Below are 18,758 nucleotides of genomic sequence, written 5' to 3'. Positions count from 1 at the left end.
ATCAATTGGATCATGAAACGGTTAGCGATTATATTGTGCATTTAAAACAGTTATCTAAGTATTGTGAATTTGGTGATAAATTGCCAGACACTTAAGGGACAGATTAGTCGCGGGTCTGCGAGACCAACAGATACAGAAAAGACTTCTCGGGAGGAGAACCTCACTTATATAAAAGCCGTGCAACTAGCTACTGCAATGGAATTTGCTGAGAAGGGGGCGGCCCAGATGACAACTGCAGGAGGACGTATTCACCGATGCAGAGCAGCGGGTCGATACCGAAAAGGACACAGGCGGCGAGCATCGCAGCGAGACGGTCATCGGACGGCGGGAAGGCGCTGGGAGACATCACCTGCTATTGTTGCGGCAAGCGAGGATCACACACAGCATCGCAATGTCGGTTTCGTGAGTACACGTGTAATCATTGTAAAAAAGAAGGGACACCTTGAAAGAGTTTGTAGATCGAAAAATTATGTTAACAAAACCTAATGAGAACAAACCAAATGTTTTTAACAAATAGGTCTAAGGAGCCCTTCAGCTAAAGGGAAACAGTTTTACAGCAATAAAAAGCAATAATGTTTATAAAGGTAGGCAGCACTATGTAGAGGAAAGTAAAGAATCAGCAGAGTCCGGTTCAGATAATCACTGGAAACATAAAGACAATGACGATGTGTATGACATTTCCAATCTATTTACGGTTAAAGAAATAGAAACTAAGATTAATAAAATTGAGCCAATAACGGTACAGTTAATTAGTGGAAAGTAAGGAAATTGTATTTGAAGTCGATAGTGGAGCTTGTGTTTCAGTTATGTCAGAAAAAGATTGTAAGACTAAGTTAGGAAATATAAACATGTATCCAACTAGCTTAGTATTAAGTTCATATACACATGAAAAGATCAGGGCCTTTAGGTAAGGTTATGGTCAATGTACAACATAAAGGTAAAGAGAAACAATTAGCTTTATACATCGTAGCTAATGGGGCTAATCCCTTGTTAGGGCGTGATTTGGATGCAAGCATTAGATTTAACAGTTAGAGTGCCTAGTAATGTAAACAATGTACAGTCAGCTGATCGCACGAGCATGGTGGGGGTTGTGCCAACTGCAGGCGGCAGCGCGGCAGACGCATGCACGCCTGTCAGTGGAAGCCACAACACACTTGTAGAGGTAAACAAACAAACATCTGTCAATCCGTCTGTTGTCAACAACAACAAACAAGTAGAATTACTGTACAATGAGTTTCCAAATGTATTTACGGATAAGTTGGGATGTTTCAAGGGTGCACCAGTTAAATTAAAGTTAAAAGAAAATGTAGTACCAAAAATACTTTAAACCTAGGACGTTACCTTTTACACTTAAAGAAAAAAGTAGAAGCCGAGCTGACTAGACTAGAAACAAGAGAACGTTATTTCACCAGTAGATACCCAGTGAATGGGGGACTCCCATTGTACCAATTATTAAGGCTAATGGGAAAATAAGAATTTGTGGGGATTATAAAATAACTGTAAATCCTTTCTTGGAGGTAGACCGACACCCGTTACCGAAAATTGAAGAAATATTTGCCAGCCTACAAAACGGAGAAAAATTCTCTCTAAAATAGATTTATCTTCAGCTTATCAGCAGCTTAAACTAGATGTAGATAGTCAAACGTATTGTACAATTAGCACACACAAAGGATTGTATGCTTACAATCGCCTATGTTTTGGTATCAGTTCAGCACCGGGAATATTCCAGAGAATAATAGAACGAACATTACAAGGTATCCCGGGGGTAACTGTATTTTTTAGATGACATTCTAGTAACAGGTTAAAAAATAACAATGAGGAACACATGCATAGACTTAGACTAGTGTGTCAAAGACTTGAAGACAATGGGTTCACAGTGAGCAAGAAACAAATGTAAATTTTTCTGTGACAGTTTAGAATATTTAGGTTTTGTTATCAGTAAACAAGGGTTGCATACCGCACCTAGTAAGGTTGAAGCAAATTGTCAAGGCACCTGAACCTCAAAATGTGACACAGCTTAAAGCCTTCCTTGGTCTTGTTAATTACTATTCACGTTTCATTCCTAGGATATCCACTATTTTAACCCCAATGTATCAGTTGTTAAGAAAGGATACCGATTTTGTATTTAATTTAGCATGTAAGAAGGCACTACAAGAGATTAAGCAAAAGTTAATCTCTGCTGAAGTTTTAGCGCATTATGATCCTGCATTACCACTAGTGGTAGCCAGTGATGCTAGTCCATATGGCATTGCATCAGTTTTGAGTCAGATTCAATACGACGGTACAGAAAGACCTATATCATTCGCAAGTAGAGTGTTAAATAGCGCTGAGAAAAACTATTCACAAATAGATAAGGAAGCATTAAGCATTGTATTTGGTGTTTAAGAAATTTAGTCAATATTTATATGGTACACAGTTTTTGTTAAAGACTGATCATAAGCCTTTAGTGGCTATTTTTGGACCAAAGAAAAGGGTTACCCTGCTTTCGCAGCCAGTAGGTTACAACGATACGCTTTGTTTTTAAGTGGTTTCCAATATGAGATTGTGTATGTTAAGTCCCAAAACCATGGCAATGCCGATGGTTTTATCTAGATTACCTGTAAATAGTGAGATTAAAGATGAAATCTCGGATGATGACCTTAATATTAATGTCATAGGTACCTATTTGCAGTGTTTAGCTGAAAATGACATACCATTAAGCTATGTAGACATAAAAAGAGAATCAATGGTAGATAGTGAAATCAAAAAGGTAATATCCTATGTAGAATTAGGTTGGCCTATTGTAACTGAACCAGATCTAAAGCCATTTGAAATTAGACAGTCGGAATTAACCTTGGAGCAAGGAATCCTAATGTGGGGGTACAGGGTGGTAATACCTAAAAGGTTCAGAATAAACATTCTGAACGAATTGCATACTTCACACATAGGTATTGTTCGCATGAAGGCATTAGCCCGTGCATATGTATGGTGGCCTAATATCGACCGGGACATAGAACAACTAGCTAACAGCTGTGCAGCCTGTTTGGAGGAACGAGCAAAACCGCCCCAAGGCTTTCCTGCATCATTGGAATGTTCCGGAACGAGTTTGGTCTCGAATTCATATTGATTTTTTTGGACCTTTTCAGTCCAAGTTATTTTTGGTGGTAAAAGATGCGTACTCTAAGTGGCCAGAGGTGTTGCCCGTTGCTTCAACGGCAGCTGTTCACACGATTGTGAAATTAAGGGAATTATTTAGTAGGTATGGTATTGTAGACCACATAGTGTCCGACAACGGACCACCTTTTACCAGTCAAGAGTTTTAAAGAATTTTTGATGTCAAATGGTATCAAACACACGTTTTCACCACCATACCACCCAGAAACCAATGGTTTGGCAGAACGGTCAGTCAGAACTATTAAAAATAAATTGAAAACAGCTCTTCATAATTCCAAGGATTTAGAATTAGCTTTGAGTAACTTCCTGTTCACTTATAGAAATACAGTGCATTCTACTACCAATCTATCGCCAGCTCAATTAATGTTGGCAGATCGCTAAAGTCTAGGTTAGATTTAATTCGCCCAAATGTTAAAGCAATAATGTCAGATAATCAAGAAAAATAACGATTTGTACTATAGGGGTAGTAAAACTAGACAGTTAGCTATTGGACAACCAATTCATAGCCAGAGATTACAGAGGTAGGAAATAAGTGGATACCAGGTGTGGTAGTTTCACGATTAGGACCAGTCACGTATTTAGTTGAACTGAATACGGGCATGAGGTGGAAAAACGACATATCGACCAGTTGGTAGGTTTACAGTTGTAGTCCGGAAATGTCTGAGTTGACAACAATGCCTAGACTCCCAGACGCAAGCGTGGCAACAGAGCACACGCAGGAAACGATCGATATACAGTCGCGGGACAGAGCGAGCGCAAGGTCGCCAGTACTTTTAGCAACGACCTTGCCCCCCTCTCCGCAAAAACCATAACAATAACAGAAAACGCTCAGGGGCAAAGCCCCAGCCCACGTACAAATGTAAACAATAACAGTTCCAGCGTTTCACACCCAAACAAATGACACCTGTTAGACGATACCCACTAAGGGATCGTAAACCTTTAGTCAAAATGGACTTGTAAATACAACCCAATTGTGACTTGTATATAATTAATATTGTTTAAGCATTATTATTATCGATTTGTTTAATTGTGTTCATTCAATGTGTTATTAATTGCTATATTCTGATTTATTGGTTTTGATTGAAGTGTTTGTGGATTTGTGTTTGTGTTAAATGATTATATTGAGTTTGTATTTTGTTCTCTATAATCTATACTTACAAAAATAAAAAGAGTATAATGTTTCAATTTTCTTATTTCATTGTAATTGATTTAAAATTGGAGAATTGTAAAACAAATTGTAATTGATAAATTTCTAAAATTGTAGGGGACTTATGTATTTAAGGGGGAGGATTGTAGTGTATTTAGTGTGAGAAGTACTAAGTTGGTAGGTATCCATAGTGATATTTAATGTCTGCACCAGTGATGTTGGCAGTATGTATTGTCAGGCGATGTAACATACGATGTGGTCTAAAGAATAAAGAATGCTCATAGGCTGCTCTCCTGTGACGTCACATCAGCCACTACCCTACAACCCAACGGTCCAAGCTGGCCAGCCAGCAGTCCACCCGGAGTCCACCACCAGACACCGTCATGTAACCTCCGCGTCCCGTCCGTTTCCTTTACGAGCGGTCCTAGAGCAATGTTACTCTAAATGTGTAGTTTAATTATTCTTCCCGACCCCATAGAGAGTACAGTATCGACCCGCATACATTACAAAAACAAATAATTATTGTTTTGTTTTTTTGTTATTTTTTTAAATGCTGAGTAAATTTAGATATTCTAGAACAGTCATAAGTTTTAAAAGATTCTTATTTGTTTGGTGGATAGCTATATATAATTTGTGGTTGATCGTTTTAACAGATAATTTATACGAAGTGATTTGCCAAGTGCTTACTATTTTTACTTATCCAAGACAAAGTAAAAAAAGCATACGGATATGTTTCAAACGTACATTATTCCTTTTATTGTGTAAATTTACTGAAAAAATAAAATCTTTTCCACATTTATTAAAATTTTTGTGTGTGCTGAATAAATAGATGAAAATGTTGAACGTAGATTGAAAATTAAGAAAAAGAATAATTCAACCATCTACAAAAATGGAAAAATATTGCTGAAATTCTTTGCAGATACCGTGCAGTAGTATACAGCTGGGATATGTGTTAGATTGTTTTTTAACTGCTGAGGTGTGAAGGAGTTTGAGTGATTAAGGATCATATCGTATCATAAAATCTCGTTTTACAGATCAGATCACCAATTCAGTCGCTGCTATGGATGAAGATCCTCAGATAATCGAAGGTAAGTGAAAAGAATGAATTTTGGTTATGAGAACCGTGAGATAATATTTTAGAGGCTCGATTAAGAAGGACCACTTCACACTAGGCAGTGAAGACGCCGAACACACTGATTTTAACAAGAGTTCACCAGGTTACACATAATGAGTTTATGAACAGTGCATATTCAAAGAAAGTGTAGGAAATAAACAGTTACCTTTGTTTTCATGAGGGGTAACCGTAGTCTGCTGTTGTTGAGGGCCAGGTTGTGATCAGTAAGTGTGGAAATAGGCTGCTGTCTTGTAGGCAGGCGTGAAGACGGAAGATGTCCTTCACGGATTCACTCACGCACAATACGACCGCAAACGAATAGTTCATAACACTGTGGCCAGTCCTGTAGAGCACGGTAGACGCGGGTGTCCGGGAGCAGAGACATTCTGGTAGAGATTGCCAATCCAGAGCACTGACTTTAATGTTAATGTAAATGTACAACAAATAGAGATAAACTAATATTTTAAGTGAGAGAGTAACACATGGGGGAGAGAGTAAGTATGGTCAGCAGTGGCTAGAGTGTACATAAGTGCCCCAGGCGGGACCGAGAGTATAATGAGCAAGCGTGCCTACGCTTGCAAGGTGGGCAATTGATAAGTCAACCGTTGTGATTGGTTGGTGAGTGTACAGTAAACAGATGATTCGTGAAACAATGGTTCATTGGTCTGTCACTGTACGTGAATATTTTAATCCAGTAAGGAATGGTATTGTAGGCACTAGGCCGCAGAAAGAGATATAGAATTAATGCAGTATATACAGTTTAGTAAAATAAAGGCAAATATAGAGTATAAATTGCCCCAAAAAATATATACATAATTATTGTTCAATAAAAGTAGCCTTTTCATATTAGGCAATAAAAAACAAGTTATTTAATGCAATAATACTTAACAGTAAGTCTTAGACTTCTACATAACTTTATTCAACAGTAGAACAATGTCAGATGAATGGACAAAACGTCAAAATAAAATAAATAAAACGCTCTGGAAACATTTACAATACAAGAGTATGTTAGCTGATACATTTGTTGTAAAAGCCTCTTGAGTTCGCAGAAATCTTCCAATTGCAATCCCGACTGTGCCAGAATTTAAAGATTTTTTCATATTTCCAAACTATTGCTGTAATAATAAACAACCCGGAAATTTTAAAGTTTGAGATTTGTTTTATAAATATGAAATAAAATATTTAAAAAAAATACTAAAAAGCTTTTGCGTGCGTATTTACCAAATCTTTAAAGTTAAACATCATACATATAATTAATTTCATAAAATGTCATTGTCTTTATAAGAGAAATCTCGTGTCGTCTCTCTACAGTCGGCCTTTAAGAATGAAATAAGTAGAAGTTTATTCATTTATTTGTAAATTGCATGATGGGCATTCCTTTTTAATTACAGCTGATTCGAAGCAGATATTTTTAACAGCAGATATAATCAAGGTGACCACTTGTACAACCGCCCTTAACAACTGCGATGTATGTTCTCCGATACAGAGGTTCCCAAAGAGTTGATTCGCATACCCCCGGGAGTCCACGGGCCTCAGCAGAGTTCCGCGAAATGTTAAATAAGTGCGCATTCTCGGATATTTAGGTTTTCAACTATAAAGATACGGCTGCGGTAGGAAGGGTTGATTCGATGCGAATGTTGAGTCAGCTCCACTATATCTCCCGGTAAGTGCAGTGTCTGAAATCTGACGCTGTCACCGACTTGATGTCTGGAGTCTGGAGTCCACGTCCGTCTTAGGAGATTCAAAAATATCGTTGATGTATATACTCAAAACGAAAGAGACAGTTAACACATTAAGTGAACAGCATATGAGAACACTTATATGTTATTATTACTCTTGTTTTGTCTGATAAATATTGGTAGAATTGTAGTGCGAATCACTACTTGCTCATATTAGTGTTATTTGTACATTACAAAATACTACGGATAATATTTTGTGTTCGGCTTCACATATTCAAGGGCTGTGAAGATACCTTCAAGTCTCACTTGTCTTTTGAAACACTTTCTAAAGAGATCATGAACCTTGCAAGCTTCATTGTTATCTGTAAATAAGACATTATTGGAGTAAATCTTTGGAATTAAAAAACTAACGGTCGAGTTAAAAAAACATAGATAATGTGCTGGAGTAAGTTTGAATGAAATTCAAAGACTGTAAAATCCCGTATATTTAAAGACTTGATGTTGCTAATTAATATTAGACAATGATGGGTGATTTCGGAACTAGGCTTTGAACTACTGGTCCACAATACAATAACTCTTTTAACGGAGAATTGCATATTCACAAAATAATATTTATGATAATTTATTAGCAAGACTAACACTAAGCGTTATAGTGTCATAAGCTTTGCAATTTGATGAGCTCATAGATATTAAAACAGTCGATAATTTTGGTCTTAGTTTGTTTTATCTGAAAAAAGCAATTGGACTCCCACGACTACTTTTTCTTTTCATACGAATTACTTCACACAACTGCACACAACATTTTTAGAGAACTGGCCGAGTTTGTTTTAAAGAAACACGTCATTACCTGGGGAAAATATATACACATCTTTACACACGAGCCCAAAAAATGTGTGGTGAAAAAACGTGTATTTACAGACGTAAAGTAAAAGATGAAGGTTTTAGAATCGACCAAGTGATTTTTTTAAGGTTTAAAAGAAGTAACTATTTTTGTAATTAGAATAATATAAAGATGACTTTTAGTAATTTCTTAAAAAATAATATCTCTAAGTAAAGATTATTTACAATTCTTGAATTTAATTTTCAAGGCTTGCTATACAATATAAAACAAAATACTACTTCTACTTGTGTTTTGTAAAAAGACCACAAAGAATATATCTTTCTAATAAATTGATGAATTAAAAAAAATCGTGGGAAGAAGGAAGTAATTCTGCGGTAAATGACAACTACACACTTTATTATTGATTTCTATGACTTTATTGCTTGAATTTGTTAGTTTTTCTTTTTTTTAATGTAGGTTGAACTAGACTTTCACAGAATCACCGATTATTACAGCATAACAAGTGAAGGTAGAAACTAAGATAGGAAAACCTGTGCATATCTCCATTTCAATTTCCTTTAGAGCAGTAAGGGCCAATTATTCTGTTTCCAATTATGCCACACCACATCTTCAGCGCCCAATTCTTTTAATTGTCTACCCCGCGCATCCAATGTGGATTCTCGATGGACCAATAATGCATGTTATTCACCTCGTCTTTACTTCTAAGTGTTGCCTCAGCACACTAGAGGACATGAGTGAAAAATCTAGTCTTCATTCATTCTCTGTTATGCCCATAAACAAAGGTTTATACGTTGAAGATATTTTCGCTAAGATCTTGATATACCGATATCTTGGCGGGGTTCTTGCTTTCATGAAGGATTCTCAAAACTAACATTTCACTCAACCCAGAGTCAGCAGTTTTGTAGAGCAGGCGCTAAAACATCAGCTAATTATTCGCTTCGAACTGGCCTCGTAGTATTCTTACCTTTGTTACGATCACAATGCACACTTCCGGTTTCTCGAATACGGTCAGCTAAGCTTCGAATATCTTTTGAGTAGTACTGTCTTTCAGGAAAGCGTTCAGCGTACAATGCAGTTGCTGCAGTGAAGTTTTGACACCACTCACCCAAAACCGTAGACATGTCAAACGCTTTCGCCATGGAATATTTAATTATACAATTTAAATAAATAAAATTACAATAAAAACAAAATTATAGTAATTTTACGGCGAGTGAGTGTCAGAAACTGAATTTTAAAACTGATGCAAGAGTAATAATCATCAAAGATAATTAATACTTCGTAGTTATCATTTGCTTGTTCGGTACTGTACAGGCTGTTTCAAAATTAGTGCAACAGGTTGTTTTATAAAAATTTAAAAACCTGCATTACTGCTATTGTCTACAAGAAGAACAATGTACACCTTATTAGCTGACGAAGGTTGACTGTCAAATATTTGAATAGCCCAAAAAATCTGTAACGGGTAGATTTTGGGGTAGATTACTTTTGTGTTTCCAAGTTTTTGCAGGTATTTTGTATGGTTTTACAAATGCTTATTATTTTTACATACCCAAGATTAAGACAAAAAAGTATTGTGATATGTTTTTAAGGTACTATATTTCTTTATTGTGTAAATTTACTGGACGAAAAAATCTTATCCACACTTATTAAAATGTGTTTCATACCTGTACTGAATAAATATATAAAAATTTTTAACGTAGATTGAATGAAAATTCACCCATCGACAAAATTTAAAAAAATAGTGCTGGAATTTTTTGCAGAAACCGTACACTATACAGATGGGATATTTGATACATTTTGTTCTGTAGTTAAAAAGGTTTAAATGATTAAGGATCATATTGTAACATAAAATTTCTTTTTACAGGTGATATCGACGTAATGGTTAACTTGACAGTTGAACATCAAGGTAGGTATCCGAATGCTACATAATATCATTCAAAAGTAGAACAATGTCAGACAAATAATAAAACATTAAAATAAAACAAAAACAATGATCTGGAAATATTTAAATAGCAGAATATACTAATTGATGGAGTGTATGTGTTGTAAAATCCTTTCAGGAAGAATTTTTCAGAAATCTGCCAATTGTAATTCCGACTACAGAAGAAATTCTACGCCTCCTTGGCTCAAATTTCATAAAACAATTATCTTAAGGCTTAGTTTTACGGATTTTATGGACATACACAAATTTATTGATTCAAAATATAAAACGTAATAAAACTTTGACTTGAGTTTTGTAGATATGATCACAAATAAAACATTTTTCAATTAAATTAACTTACGTTTCTGTTTCAACTTATGAACAATATACTAGTAAATTAGCCGTTATTACCGACCACACTGTTTGTTATTAAGTGAATATTGATTTATATGAATTTATTACTTGAATGAATTAGCTTTCTGTTTTTTTTTATACAGGGCGAACCGGTCCACCAGGACCACTGATTGTTGCGGTATAACAAGTAAAAATGAAATCTTAGTTTCAATTGTACCTCCCTTATTTTATAGCCAAAGATTTCGATAAAATTATTTGAATCCACCAAAAAGTCTGTAAGGAGTATATTAGGGAGGGGTGTTTATTTTGGGGGAAATTTTCGTAAGTAACACTGTGGCTTGAGGTTCTTTTTGTTTTTTCTTTATGTATGTTTACATTTTTTTACGTTAGTCCTTTTTTTGTTAGAACTATATGGTTTGACTATTACTAATAATTATGAGCAAATTTAGATGTAATAAAACATGCATCACTTTTCTGCTTCCTTGCTTTAAGGGGTTTTTATTTCAACTGATTTGACAAATTAATGCTTACTATTTTTACGTACTAAAGATTAAGTAAAAAAGTATTGGAGTATGGTATTTAGGTACATTATTTCTTTTATTGCGTAAATTTATTGGAAGAATACATTTTTTCAGATTTATTACAATGTTTGTCGCTGAATAAATAGATACAAATATTGAACGTAGATTAAAAATAATCATTTACTGATAAAATTAAAATAGTTATGTAGAATTTGTGGCAGTACATTATAAATCTAAGATGTTTACTAGATTGGTTTAATTGCTGGAATCAAGGGGTTTGAATGATTAAGGATCATATTGTATCATGAAATCTCTTTTTACAGGTGTGAACGCCGAAGTAGTGGCTAACCTCCTACCTGGATTCCAAGGTAAGTATCCGACTGCTACATAACATCATTCAACAGTAAAACAATGTCAAAGACATAAAATACAAAACGATCTTGAAAAATTTACAATAATAGAATATGTTAGTTCAGATTGTTGTAAATCCTTTCAGAAAGAATTTTAAGAAATCTGCTATTTGCAATCCCGACTATGGCAGAATTTTAGATTTTTTTCACATATTCCCACAATGTTGCTATGAATATAATACGACCTCCTCAATCCGATTGGGGCTTTTGGTTATTTGAAAATCATTTCACATCTTGTACAAATTACCATTTAAAAAATGATAATACATCTTTAGTCTGATATTTCTAAATGGCAGCCCTATACGAAATCTACAATTCTACTTTTTGCTACAAAATATATATTTATGCAGAGATACATCTCCTTAGCTTAAATTGAATTAAACAGTTATATATTGTGGGTTACGTTTAAATGTTTTATGGTCGTTAAGAAATTCATTGTTTTAAAATATAAAACGGAAAGAAGCTTTGACTTGCGTTTTGTTGATATTATCACCAATATAATATCTTACAAAGTAAATTCTACAATCGTTAGAAAACAATTCATCCATAGACAAAATGAAACAAATAGTGCTGATATTTTTTGCAGATAGCGTACACTATACAGGACTACTTAAAACATCTCCAAAATTACTTTATAGTAGTTGTTGTTATCCTGAGTTTACTTTTAAACCTGTGATACAAGGTGACGTGTTGAAAGCTATACGCCGTATTCGCAGTAATGCTATTGGGTACGATGGCATCCCAATACGCCTCATAAAGAATATTTTATTTGCTGTCTTTCCAATAGTCTCTTAGGAGTGGCGTTTTCCCATCACACTGGAAGTCTGCTTCTGTCCGTCCTTTTAATAAGATTTCAGCACCAGCATCATGTTCAGATGATAGGCCGATAAATATTCTTCCTGCATTATCTAAAGGCTTAGAGAGAATTGTGCACTGCCAACTCACTGAATCATCTTACAACATATTTAGTGACTATCCATCTTATTTTTGCACTAACCACAATACAGAAACTGAACTTTTAAAGATGACCGATGACATTAGACTTGCTATGGATCACAGACAGGGCACAATTCTCACTCTTTTCGACTTTTCAAAAGCTTTTGACAGCGTAAACCATAAAGTATTGTTAGCCAAACTAAGGCTAATAGGGTTTTCTAGTCATGTATTAACTTGGCTGAGATCTTATCTGTCAGGGAGACGGCAGAGTGTAAAAGTTGATGCCATGACTTCGGACTGGGAAATTGTTACTTGTGGGGTGCCACAAGGATCGATTTTTGGCCTTTATTATTCGTGCTGTACGTGAACGACATTCATTCTGTACTTAAACATAGCTCATATCAGATGTATGCTGATGACCTACATAACTATTCACACTTTAAAAATAACTCAATTAATGAATGTATCATCAAAATCAATAGTGATTCTGGTTATGTGGTCCGAAAATCATGGCCTGAGACTAAACCATACAAAAACGAAATCAATCATTATTTGTCACTCTCGTTTACGAAACTCAATAAACCCCAACTGTAAATGGTAACACTCTGCCGTACTACGACAAGGTGAAATATCTTTGACTTGGACTGACGCTGTTGCGGAGATTTATAAACAGGTTTTCGCATTCATTCATTCAAACGTTTAAAACGTTTTTTTACTAGAACATATGAAGCTGCTCTTGACTTAATCACTTGTACTTCCACAGTTCAATTACTGTAACTCCGTGATCAATAATATGACCGTATTACTTAATGAGAAGCTGCAAAAACTCAAAACTATTGTATACATTACGTTTACGATGTGAGACGGGAGCAGCGCATCACACTGTACTACATTCAGTCAAATATTCTAAAATTAAAAGATCAAAAATCTATCAAAATTCTAAAACCAGTTGACATTAAAATGTGGTTTTTCCAAGATATTTTTCGGAATATTTTAAATTTGTGTCTCATTTAGGTGTAAGAAGCACTCGCTCTGGCTCATACATTTTGATAATGCCTCAGCACAAGACTGCAGAGTTTGATAAGTAATTCCATGTAATGGTTGTGGATTTTGTAAAATTTTAATTTTAACATGTTAAAATATTAAATTAAGTTTACTCCCTTGTTTAAATCTAAATATTTCTTTATTTTTGCTGTTCTTTAATTCTTTAAAGGTAAAATTTAACTAATATTTAAAATTGTACGTTGTCACAGGTTATTTGTAAGAAAGGGCCATGCGGCCCTAACTTTGTCTGTATAAATAAAGAATACTTTCAATTTTTTCATACAGAAGGGATATTTGATAGATTTTTTATTGCTGAAGTTTGAAGGGCTTTGAATGATTAAGGATCATAATATATCATCAATGCTCTTTTTACAGATGCGGTCGCAGTGGATGCTAACGTAATACCTATACACAGTAAGGTTTCGACTGTTACACATAATTTAACTATGGTATATCTAAAAATATTTACAATACTACAAATTGGTTGATTGTATGTATTTGTTGTAAAAGCCTCTGAGGAAGAATTCTCAAAAATCTGGCTATTAAAATTACTATGTCAAATTTTCCAGATTTTTTACATATTCATACCATATTACTATAAAAATAATACAATCTACTCAATGTTTATTGGGTTATTAGTTATTTTAAAATCGTATGAAAGAGTCTACATGTCATCAGTCTTGTACATATTATTCAAAACTAATAATACATTATTAGTCTGTTATTTTGAAATAACAGGCCTATATGAAATGTATTTTTCTCTTTATTGCTGCTAGAGATACGGAGAGAAAACGCCTCCTTGGCTCAAATTTTATTAAACAGGTATGGGTTACCTTTAAGATTTTATTGACGTTCAGAAACTAATTGTTTTTAAATTAAAACCCAACGAACTTTGATTTGTGTGGTGTTAAAATGATCACAAATAACAGATCCTTGTAATAAATTTGTGAATTAAACCTTTAAAAAAATATTGTAAACTTGTTATTGATATATAACAAAAATCGTTTGGAAATCATTCATCCATCGACAAAATGTAAAAAATATATCGGAATGTTTTCAATTACCGTACCCTACACAGGCGGGATATGTAGTAGATTTTTTATTGCTGGAGTTAGAAGGAGTTTTAATGATTAAGGATCTTACCATATCATCTAATATCTTGTTACAGATGGAATCCCCCATATAACGGCTACCTTTCCACTTGAACACCAAGGTAAGTCTTCGACTGCCACATAACGTCATTCAACAGTAGACCAATTTCAAGCAAATAAAATTATCTGGACATATTTACAATGTTAGAATATGCTAATTGATAATGTGTTTTTGTTGTAAAAGCCTCTTAGGAAAAGTTCTCAAAAATCTGGCATTTGTAATCACGACTATAGCGTAATGTTCAGGTTTTATCACATTTTCCCAGAACATTGCTATAAAAATATACGACCTCCATAATCCGAATAAGGCTATTTATTGGTTATTTAACAATCGTATTAAAGAGTCGCATTAAACTGTTACGTAAATTATGGGTTACTTTTAATGGTTTTATGGTCGTTAACCAATCAATTGTTTTTTTAAATATATAACGCAAAGAAACAATGACTTGCGTTGTGTTGAAATTATTACAAATAAACTATCTTTCTAATACATTTTGTAAGTCTTTTAAAAGTTATACGTGTTTACGATAGGGAAATTAACAATAGTTTCCGTTGCAACTTGTTTATGCTTTATTAGTAAATCAGCCATAAATGACGACTACACGGTATATTATTGAATGAATATTATATGATTTTATTGCTTGGAGTTGTTAGGTTTTTGCCTTTTTCTTTATGCAGAATGAACAAGACCACAGGACCACTGATTATTAAAAGTATAACAACTAAAGATAGAAACTATACAAAAATAGACAAAATTGCGCATATTTCAATTTAAATTACCTTCAGAGAAGTGGGGACCAATTATGGGTTCAAGTGAGTCAGAAGTTTTGTGGAGCAGCCGCTAAAACATCCGCTGATTATTCACTTCGAACTGGCCTCGTAGTATTCTTATCTTTGTTACGATCACAATGCACACTTCCGGTTTCTCGAACACGGTCACCTAAGCTTCGAATATCTTTATAGAGTAGTAATATCTTTCAGGAAAGCGTTCAACGTACAATGCAGTTGCTGCAGTAAAGTTTTGATACCACTCACCCAAAACCATTAACATATCAAACGTTCCCACACTAGTGTAAGCCATTATACAATTTAAATAAATAAAATTATAATCAAATCAAAATTACAGTAATTTTTAGGTGAGTGAATCATAGAATCTGAGCTTTAAAATTGATGCTTGAGTAACAATTGTTAAAGATAATGCTTCCTAGCTATCATTTCTTTGTTCGGTACTGTATAGGGTGTTTCAAAATGAGTGTCCCAGGTTGTTTTATAAACATGAAAAAACCTGCATTATTATTATTGTCAAATTTCAAAAAAGCTAAAAACATAACATGAAGATAAGGCAAATTAACTTATATCCTCCGTAAGTGGACTTTGTAGTGCAAGATGGTAAGGGTGTCAGGACCTCCAACAATTTTATAAGACCATATAGAGAGTTGATTGTTTGGATAAGATTATTTCAAAACAACAATAAAAATTAATTAAATTTGTTATTTTTGCCTTCAGAGCCGAAACCGACTGATATACAGTTGGAATACAATTTTAGTGTTTTAAAGGATAGATCCTCCACTGTTTTGGGTAACATTATTAGGAGATTAATAAGTTGTCCAATAAAGTAACCTTTTAAAGTTGTTTCAAAACATTTTTAACACCATGTGCTTCCCCTACCAAATTAAAAAATACTAAAAACCAAACTCCCCAAATAATTGTATCGAATTCTTTAATCACAAAACAGGGGGTATACAGTTAAAAAGAACTTTCTATCTTCACTTTATATATATATATATATATATATATATATATATATATATATATATTAAACCAGTAGTATTTAATGTTAAAGGATTGTGAGTTTTATTAATAAAAGCAAGTTTTATCCTCAGGACAAGAATATGCCCCACACATTGACATGACGATAGGACTCCACCTCAATGGCAATGCTGATAACCATGGTAAGGACATATTTTACTTAACAGGCTATGTAACTATTATTCATAAATCTGACAGATTTGTCGAGCTTTTCTAAATGTTATAAATAATTAATTATTGTTTTATAATTGTATCCTTTCAATGCACTCCCAATTCAGCACTCCACTAGACTAATGATTTCTTTCTTAGAGGAATTCCCTCAATCGATGTCATGTAAACTAGGTTGTGCGCATTCACATACAACGCAAATGGGCTCTCGGCTTTTAGACTGTAATGTTTTTAATGAAATCTTTCATAAAAGCTATAACAAGTTAGAAAATTACGAATATAGGCCCTTATAAATAATAAACTACTTAAATTTTAATTAATTCTCAATGTTGTTTATTAACGCTTGACTTGTATTGAGAACATGATTAACAATGGTTTTCACAGACAGAACAGTAATTTAAAATTATCAACCGACAATAAAGTTATATCAACTTCTATTCGAAGTTCATCATTTACAAACAAATTTAAAGCATATTTTATCTTTTAGTGATTAAAATCAATTTTAGGGACAGAAAGGTTTCTACTAAGAAACTAACACAATTCGTTGTATTATTTAGTTTTAAGTAACATTTAATTACAATCAGAGGGTGGTGTAAGAGATGTGCATTGTTTTTGCTTTTTTGAAAGGCAATTCGAATTTAAAAATATATGTGTAAGTAGAACCTTGTATAGAGAATATAAAACACAGTCTGAAATATTAAAAAATATTTATGAATATTTAATTATATTATATTTATATTATATTAAATATTATTATGAATATTTAAAAATAAAAAATATACTTATATAATTCATTCCTTTCTTCTAGTAATGATCTCGTGTTATTGAATTACATTTAAAATTTTGGTGTATTTTGTAACTGTCAGGGTTTGCTGTATAACATGTTTAATTACTTTCTGTAATATATTTAGATTTACTGTTTCTTGTCGTTTGCTGCTAAATAGAGCATAGCCAATACGATTCATGAGGGAACAGATTTTTTAACATTGGATAACATATCCTCTTATATATAATCGACCACGGTGTCCATAAGTCGCTCTCACAGAGTCACGAAGAAGAGAATTAGCTTGACGAACAGGTTAAAATATGACAAAAGGCTAAAACATGACAAATTTGAGAAGATACCTTGAGGAGTATTTATTAATACAATTTCGCAACTATCCACCCCGTTAGAAATTATACATATATATATATATATAGATAACCCTATAAGTGGAGTTAATAACATTATATATAATATATATATATATATATATTTGCTGAAATAATGCCAAAATACTACAATCCTAGTTTTACAAGATACAATATTTAAATTAAAATACACGTGGACTTACCCAGATAATAAAGAAATATAGCATAAAAAATGTATGCTATATTTACCAAATTTAGAGAATAAAACATATCATTTATTGCACGTGATTAAAGGTTATTATAATGAAAGCTATTCTTGTTAGAATAAATTATTTCACTGAATGAATTAAATCCTTATTTCGAAATTACATGTTGCTAAACCATTCTTTTTCGTTGAAGCCTGACATACAGCCTGGCATCTTGGAAGCTATTAGCCGATTGGCGATTAGGTTTAGAATACTCTGACCCGATAAAAAATACATATTTTGCAGTTCTCCCTACTCAATGGAAGTATGCTCTTACCTTTTCTCTTAGCAAGTAGCAAACTCTACTGCCTATACACATTTACTTAATTACCTGTTTTGGTTGTTTATAAATATAATATTTAGAATATTTGTATTGTTACATATTTTTATGTGTGAGTTATGAAACTAAAACAAAGTTATGTCCACAGGTCAGGTGCACAACTTGATGGTACAAGACATCTACATCAATGGCATTCCTTATACCAGTGGTATGAAGATATTAAACGTTTACTTACATGTAATGGTAACCCAGAAACCGAGAGCTAACACGCATTGTATGAACTGTAATGTCAGGAATTTCCCGTTCAAGAGAAATCAATTGTCAGCCACAATGGTCTTGGTGTGGGGCGAAATGGAAGTTATCAAAAGCTTTAAGTACATCAACTTATATTTTTTCCTCTGATCCCATATATTATAGGTTGAAACACGTAGCATCAACCGTCAGACATAAAATTAAATTTATATCTGCGCAAGGAAACCATTTCAACACTGATATCTTAAGGCTGAATTTGGCAACTTTGATACTATTTGTTATAACTACAAGCTCCGTTGATATAACTACGATTTTATTTTAGAAGTGTTGAAGTTTGGAAATTTTATACAAAATTATGTTGTTTTATAAGTTTCTTCTTTTAATACACACCAAATTCCATCTCCACCAATACTAACGAGGCTGATCTGATTTCTTTCTTAGAGGAAGCCCCTCAATCGAGTTCTTGTAAAAACTAGGTTATGCGTATCACATACAATGCGAGTAGGCTCTCGGCTACTAGTCTAAAGTGTCTTTATAAAATGCTTCCAAAACGCTGTTATGTCATTCATTAACGCTTGACTTGTAGTGAGAACATAACAATGGAT

The 18,758-nt window shown here is 33.6% G+C and overlaps 1 protein-coding gene across 1 annotated transcript in view; it reads left to right on the top strand.

Annotated features, from left to right (window-relative positions):
- The window catches only part of LOC124358307, a 40,327-nt gene that overhangs the window by 12,296 nt on the left and 9,273 nt on the right, over positions 1 to 18,758 (top strand). The window contains exons 2-8 of the mRNA XM_046810605.1: positions 5,335 to 5,388; positions 9,796 to 9,837; positions 11,051 to 11,095; positions 13,493 to 13,531; positions 14,286 to 14,330; positions 16,152 to 16,220; positions 18,050 to 18,109. Coding sequence (XP_046666561.1) covers positions 5,335 to 5,388; positions 9,796 to 9,837; positions 11,051 to 11,095; positions 13,493 to 13,531; positions 14,286 to 14,330; positions 16,152 to 16,220; positions 18,050 to 18,109 — 354 coding nt within the window. The remainder of the gene's footprint in view (positions 1 to 5,334; positions 5,389 to 9,795; positions 9,838 to 11,050; positions 11,096 to 13,492; positions 13,532 to 14,285; positions 14,331 to 16,151; positions 16,221 to 18,049; positions 18,110 to 18,758) is intronic.

Source organism: Homalodisca vitripennis, chromosome 3, assembly GCF_021130785.1.
Source record: "Homalodisca vitripennis isolate AUS2020 chromosome 3, UT_GWSS_2.1, whole genome shotgun sequence".
In the NCBI taxonomy this organism is placed as follows: domain Eukaryota; kingdom Metazoa; phylum Arthropoda; class Insecta; order Hemiptera; family Cicadellidae; genus Homalodisca; species Homalodisca vitripennis.
This window is presented reverse-complemented; position numbering and strand designations above follow the sequence as displayed.